General features: G+C 37.1%; 1 protein-coding gene across 1 annotated transcript; it reads left to right on the forward strand.

Annotated features, from left to right (window-relative positions):
* Positions 1–250: 250 nt before the first annotated feature.
* LOC116254017 (uncharacterized) lies at positions 251–1,497 on the forward strand. The gene is made up of 2 exons (XM_031629039.2): positions 251–475; positions 1,015–1,497. The coding sequence occupies exons 1-2, from the start codon at positions 426–428 to the stop codon at positions 1,214–1,216; spliced, it is 252 nt and encodes an 83-aa protein (XP_031484899.1). The 5' UTR covers positions 251–425; the 3' UTR covers positions 1,217–1,497.
* The last annotated feature ends 6,262 nt before the right edge of the window (positions 1,498–7,759 follow it).

A 7,759-nucleotide genomic window follows, 5' to 3' on the forward strand; every position in this document is an offset into this window, starting at 1 on the left:
AACAAGTTCGATTAAACTGGAGTAAAAGTTCATTTAATCTTAAGTTATCTTTTTTAAAATTCGAACCAATAACTTAATAAACTAGCTTAAATGAGTTAAGCTCGAATCGAAACTCAGTCTGTTAAGTGGAGGTTGAACTGGCATTGTACAGTTCGACTTGGGTTCGAGCAGTCGAGCTTGAGCCGAATCGAGTCGAGTTGACTGAGCTCGAGCTATACTCGGTTCGTGTGCAGCCGGCCCATCCATTGCCTCGCGCTTCTCCACAACCCGATTATATTGCGGCTTCTCTTCTGGTATCCTCCCCCTCCCTCTGCATCTTGTTTCCGAGAAAGCCTCAGATTCCTCCACCACTTGCCTCAGATTCCTCCACCACTTTCTTAAAACTATACACCGCGCTTGTCCGTGGTCCGTCTTCGGTTGAGGGAATGAAGGGTTTCCTGAGCGCTCTGCTGTCCAAGCCAGCCGCTTCTCTTAGGTAACCGACGAACCCACTCACTTTCTTACCCCAAGCTTCTCATTTTAATCAAACATTGCTTCTTTCTCATTTTCTTTGTCGAGCTACGAAAATCTGTCCATAGAAGCACAGATTGGTTTGAATTGTGATAACTTCCTCGATTAGTTTCATTCGGATATACTCAACTTTTCGTGGTTGAGTAGCAACTCCGAGTGGTTGGTTGTCGACTAAATTTTCCCAAAATCTTCTCTGAATCATTTGGTCCTGAAGAGAAGATGTTTATGGATTGTGCCGAGTTCCTTGGTTAATTTGGTACGGAAATTCTACTTAACCTTTTGATGTTGAAATAGCAACGGTGGTCGGCGACTTAATTTTCCCAAATCCGTCCCTGATGTGGCGTTGCACTCTAAGCGATTAAACTCCAATACCTTTCGTTCTTGAATCGTTGTCTAACGCCAGTGCTCTTAAACCACCGATTCAGAAATGAATTCTTGTTACTGGGCGTTGCCTCTGATGTTATGTTCACGACCATGATAAGATGTTGGTTGTAATTCTGTCAGGCGGCTGGAGCATGATGTAGAAACTGTGATCAAAGTATTGCAGCCGGGGCCTCTGGGAGTGGTGGAGCACAAATTCTCCGACACTGAGATTCGCCAGGCAGAGGCTGCCGTTCGTTCAGCAATTGAGAATTGGAAGAGGAACACAGATCTGGAAAGCAGGCATGGATTCGTGAAGCACAAAGAAGGAGGTAGCTCGTCCTGATTGGTGTAATCTCTCCGCCTCTTGTTTCTAATCCATACATTGTAGGTCTACTGATGCAGGGATGACAAAAAAATGTAAAGGCTAAGCATGCGTCTTTTAGAAATGCTCAATACCAGGTTTGATGCATAGTAGATATTGGAGGAGTTTCTTCCTCTTGATGTGAGGATTTTCATAAAATGGTGTAGTTTGTATTCTGTCCATAAGAATTATTGCATGATCTTGTTGTTCATATCACGCTTTTATCCTTGCTGCAATCTCTCTCTGACAAGATTTCCCATTTGCTTAATTTTATGAATCAAGAGATGTACTCATGAAGGTTGATGTTGAATTTCGCTATTTGTGCAACATAGATGAACGGTGAGCAATGAAATTAGATGTACAACGTAATGTCTAAAGAGCTTGTTTAGAAATTTTTTTTCCCCTTGTAGATTAGTTCGACTCCATTTGGCCTTTGCTAATCAGGAATTTTCTGCAGTGTTCTATGAAGTGCAATGTCCCTTCTGGAAGTACGCTTTGTCATGCTGAACTAGGTCAAGACAATGTGAATATTCCCTGATAAATTTGCAAGAAAGATTTTAGAACTGAGAAACTGAAAAGGTTCAAGACCAAAGCAAATATCACAAATAAATGTCTATACCTGGCTTAGACATCTAACAGCAGTCTCTTCCTTTGGGCTCTGGGTATTGAAATTTCTCTGTCTATCAAACTGAAACATTTGTTCACATACTTTTTACGGACAGGTTTCTTGAATTGTAGAATTAGATGAGGAAATATCTTATTCTTCTTTTATAATATTTTCACATGCACCATTGTCACTGATTCCTCGAAGCTCTTCACGTCCATGCACCTTCGACCTGCTCAAAATAGGTCAGGCATCCTGTTGGAGATTGAGAATTTACATGGATATAATGGTGATCAAGCTACAAATAATCACCATAGATTGATTACCATGTTATAATCTAAGTAAAATATCTGGTCAATCTTGAACTGAATGCACCATCTAATTGATTTGGGATTATTCAGGGATTACTAGTGGGAAGAGTGAGTGCATAAATTGTCGCTTTACTTTTTCTTGATAGGCAACGTACGGACAGAATCCTATACCAGCAAAGGGTCAACGTAGGTACTAAACATATGATTTTCTTCAACCTAAAGTTCTTTTAAGTCTTAACTCCCTACCCAGTTGGATGGAGCTCCTGTTGGCTCGCATGTCACGTTTCAGTTTAGCTGACATAAATTTAATGTTGCACTACACTGAGGGTGATTCTCCAAATCGAATTATGTGAAAACAGGACCTGATATTGAGTATAATGTGGTAGAAAATATTGAACCAAGTTTATGTGTACCAGAAGGCAGCCCTCCTGTATTTTTCAGCTGCACTTGGTCCAGTCACCCCTTTACATAAGGGCAAACTCAATACAGAAGATATAGATATAAAATGTCCTGCATCTTTAGGACAAAACTAGTGATGGTGGTAGTCATATTATCTGGACAACTATTTGTGAGTAGTTAGCTACTTGTGACCTGAGACAATTTCTCTTCTTACTGTATCATACATTAACCATAGGTCAGCACTGTTTGATCGAACTACTAGTAAAGTTTATGGGAAGGTAGGAAAAGTGGACATGAATTTGCGTCATACATTATAGGGAAACACACACTCATTAGACCAATCCCTGCCATATGGTTGAAATGGGACCACACTTATTTCTATAACACGGGCCTATAGCTAATCGCAGATACAGTTCCATAGCTTGAAGAAGGGGACATAAGGTTCTAAAAGAAGTCAGAAAGCTGAAAACATCTAGGACCTGCCTGCCTATACTTTTTTTTTATCAAGCGTGGCAGCATTAATTTGATTTTGACAGCTGACTTCCTTCCATTAGCCAGTTTATCAGAGCAAGATACTAGGTTCGTAAGTGGAGCTCAGTCAGCCCCCAGTTGGAACAGAGAAACTGTACCTTTTTAGGTACTAAGATCCTGATGACTCATAAGGTTTGATATGATTTGTCAGCCTCTTTTTTCTTCCATCAATGCTGAATATCATTAATTCAAAGGCATCTATCAACTCCTAAGTGCAATAGGGAAATGGATTCCCTGTTTTGCATTTACTGTACAGAATGCAGTATTTTATTTCCCCAGTAACAGGGGAAACGACTGTCTTTTAGATGTCTTTTAGATGTGTTAGGCTTGCTAATCTGAACATAGGAAATTTTTATCGTATACCCTTTTCCTGTTTGTCCTTCATCAGGGAGTCCTGCTTTCCTCACCTTTGCTAAAGCTGACAGTGCAAATACACTGAACTTGTATGCATCGGCAAACATGGCTTCAGACTTCAGTCCAGCTCGCTGAAACTCAGGACCTCCACTAGTGCATCTTCACTCGTTGATAAACTTACTTCCCCTAAAAGATGAGATTAGATGGAGATTCTCTATGTCGAGTTCATGGAAATTTAGATAATCTAATACTGTGGTTCGATGTTGATGTGCTACCTTTCACTTTACCAAGAAATGTCTTCATATCAAATCACATGTTGCAACCTACAGGAAAAGAATTCCACCGCAAATGCTGGATGTAACCTCTGAGAAGCCCAAACTTTCTTGACGTTCCACTTTAATTTAGGAAAGCAAGAAACCGGACTCCACCTTGTGTAGAATGAAAATTCTCCAAAGGTGCATTTGATAGTCCCTTCCCTTGTTAGACCTATGCATCTAGGTGACATTTTTTTGCTAATGTGGCAAAAAGAATCCACACTAAAATGCATGGGTCCTATGAATCTGTCTCAAAATTGACTGAAATTCATGGAACACTAAAGCTATCGTTTCACAAATCTGCCCCAATCCTTAAAGCATATTCACAAAATGCTGCCAAAGTACCCTAAAAAAATAGAGAGAAAGATGGGGCTTGCAGTTAAGATATGGTTTGGGTCAAGTCAGACCCGACCCATTTTACCACACGCAGCACATGGGCGGTGGTAAACTTGTAATATTTATTGTTCTTTTGTGTATTTTATTTGTAACAGTTAAGTGTAATTAGTTTAAGTAATGACAAGGGGTGGGTGCACAGCCTAAGGCCCTCGTTTTTTTCTCTCCTTTCTTGTGTAGACTTATTCTCTTTTCTTCCTCTTGTGTCTTCTTTGAGACTCCATCCGGTGGCAATATATCAAAATATTACATGGTATCAAATTAGGTTTTGCCAATGAGAGTGTCTGGTATCTGATTTCTGCCCTAATCTCAAAACATTTGATTTCTGCCCTAATCTCAAAACAGCTGTTTTTTCTGCCCTTAATCTATCTGATTTCTGCACTAATCCCAAAAGTGCTATTTTTCTGGCCAAATTTCCAAGGTAGTCTGTCCTAATTCCTAAAACTGCCGTGAGAATTTTTTTTTGCCCTAATTTCCCAAGTCATCTGCCCTAATTCATTATCATGCCCTAATTTCTAAAGTCGTCTTTCCTAATTCCTATCCTTACTCGTATAGCCTCAAAATCCAAATATGGATCAAAACCACAACTCAACTTATCGTGTCGTCTAGTTTTCTCTCGCAACTCATCTCACAAAAACGAATCATACCAACTACTTAACATGAAAACATTAAAATAGTTCCCTTTATCAAGAGTCCTTCTCTATGGACATCTCAATGACACTACACCTACACCATCGAAATGGATCAAGTGAAGAATGCTATAGGGCAAGTCCAAAAAACCATCGCAGAGACCAATTCTGAATATGAGACGTGGATGGCTCATGATCAGTCTCTTGTTGCTACATTATCTCTACGCTATCAGATGAAGTTCTGGTAGATGTTGAGGATGACCTTTTAGCACTTGAGTTATGAATGTACTCGCTACTATATATTCTTAAGTATCAGAAGCGAGATTTCTGCTACTCAAGAGGCAGTTCCATGATATCAAGCGAGGAACATGGTTAGTTTTGGAGTACATACATGAAATAAAAAAAAATATCAGTGATCAACTTGTCATCATAGGACATCCAGCAAGGACAAGGTACAGTAGGCTCTGAGTGGATTGGGGTCAGATTTTGATATTTTCTGCACTGCTTTAGATGTGTTGTTAGTTCTTCCTTCTTTTGAAGACTTGAAAAGAAAATTGATTCAGCATGAAGCAAGTCATATGCAAAAACAAGAATTGCCTCCTCCTGACAGTCACAATGTATTGGTTTTGGTTACTACCACCCACGCCTTGCAAGGAAGTCGTCCTACAGTTTGGAACTCATACGCAGCTATGGGGGGATGTACTTTTAAAAAATATTCTTGTCGTTCTGAACGTCAAGAAAAATATTATTTCTGTGTCAAAGCTCATTGATGATACTCATTCTTCTATTGAGTTTACTTTATCTTTTGTTTATGTCAATGATGCTCGAACCAAGAAGACATTCGTTGAGGGTATTCGCAAAGGAGACATGTACGTCATTGAAAAAGCTTCAAAAGTGGCCAAGTCATGTGTTTTAGATTTATCTTTTCCTAGTCAAAGTGAAGTCAATCTAACACAATATTATAAGTCATCCATTTGGCATAATCATTTAGCATGTGCTCAAACTGTCATATTTGTAAGAGTCATGTCTTACATTTTCAATCAATAAAAAAACGAGCTTTGAAGTTATTTGATACCATATACTCTGATGTTTGGGGGTCTGCTCATATTTTTTCTTCGTTTGAGAGCAAATATTATGTTGTCCTTATTGATTCTTATTCACGCTACACATGGATCCACTTTATGAAAAGCAAACCCCAAACCCGAGGTTTTTTGCTTGTTCAGTCAATTTTTACCTTGGTCTGAAATGAATACTCATGGTGGGGGCAAGTTCATTTTCAATGAATTTACTAATTATTTACTAAATTATGCGATCACTAGATAAATTTACCACAACATAATAGTATTGCTGAAAGAAAGCATAGACACATAGTTGAAAGTGCATTAAGTATAATGCATAACACAAATGTGCCTATGAATTTATGGATTGAAGTTTTCCATATTGTTGTTCATATCATTAATCAATTGTTGTTTGCATCTTCAAAAATCTTTTGGTCGGTTTTTGGAGTGCTCCAGAAAAATGAAATTTTGTTTTGAAATGAGATAGAAAGAGACTAGCTTGTCGGCACGAAGATTGATCGTTGTTAGTGCCTTTACCAAGAGTAAGCAATCCAATGGCTATGTTTATCCTTGATGCATTTCATTTTGACTTAAACATATTTTTATTCTAAATGCGGTGTGTTGAAGATTTGATGTTTCAAAATTTTGAGAAGTTTTGAAAAATCATTTAAGATTATAAAACATTTTGATTTGAGAAAATTTTGAATTGGTAAATCTTTGCAAATATCGTTTGGAAACTTTTGAAGATCATCTTTTAAAGTCGATTTAGTGTTCTCTTAAGACTTTTAAATAAGTTTGAGATTTTGTTCTAATTCAATTACTACTAATTAGAGTTTCAGTTCATTTTCCTTAAGTTCTTTTAGAGATGTGTTTGTGATCATTCGTGATGTTAAGTGAATGTGGATGTACGAGTTCATTGGCCCTACATAATTAGAAGCGAATCATCCATTCATATTATAACATTCATCTAAGTTTATCATTTTATAATTGTCATAAATATTTTTGGTGAAAATAGAATTTTTTTTTAAAATAGAATGGAGTTGTAGACCATCAAGTATGATTTCATTATTGGGTCATTACTTAAGTTTTGGTCTTGGTGAAGTCGGCAAATGAAAAGATCTTAAGAGAAAAATATTCAAAAGAATGGAAAAAAGAAGACTTTAATATGAGAGGAATAGAGAGAAAGAGATTTTGAAAATTACAAAAATAAAGGATTATATATATATATATATAAGGAAGTATCAAATTGATGGAGAGGAAGAAGAAGATTTAGAGAGAGAGAGAGAAATACATGTATATATTCATATGTACATGTATGAAAATTTGTAAAAAATGTGTTAAATCATAAAAAGAGAATGACAAAGAAGGATAGTCGTGTGCACATATACGTATATGACATGTATATATGTATATGTCTTCATAAGAGTTAAAATCAAGAAACGACTTGAAAATGTTGGACTTCAATTTTTTTATTAAGGCCGGAGAGAAACTTAGACTCATGCACAAGTTTAGGCTAAGCGTCTAAGGCCTCATTAGAGAGGGTATTCGCTTTTGAAAATCATTTGGAAAACATGTCAAACAACGTAATAAAACACTCAATGGGGTTTCTAAGATTAAGAAAGAAACTAAATGTGAGAATGACATGAAAATGCATTTTAACATGTATATTTGTGAATGACTTTCTCGAGTTGAACAAATCTCAACCTTAAAAATCAACATAAGAATGAAGAAATTTCAACCCCAAACACTCATTCTCAGCGTGCACTTGCTCATTAATTAAAGAAACTTAATACATCATGTATAAACATCATCTCAAGCATAAACGACGAGTAAAACAATATAACAAGTATATTTTTAGAAGAAAAAAAAGAATTTATTTCACACTGCTCATACTATCGGTGAACTCAAGATGTATCTCTTTACTCCGGATAG

Source organism: Nymphaea colorata, chromosome 5, assembly GCF_008831285.2.
Source record: "Nymphaea colorata isolate Beijing-Zhang1983 chromosome 5, ASM883128v2, whole genome shotgun sequence".
Lineage (NCBI taxonomy): Eukaryota > Viridiplantae > Streptophyta > Magnoliopsida > Nymphaeales > Nymphaeaceae > Nymphaea > Nymphaea colorata.

Excerpts from the sequence above, each read along its gene's own strand:
- LOC116254017 (XM_031629039.2), top strand. The coding sequence starts at position 426 with ATGAAGGGTTTCCTGAGCGCTCTGCTGTCCAAGCCAGCCGCTTCTCTT. Across the intron at positions 476-1,014 it reads AAGCCAGCCGCTTCTCTTAG|GCGGCTGGAGCATGATGTAG; the intron begins GTAACCGACGAA and ends TAATTCTGTCAG.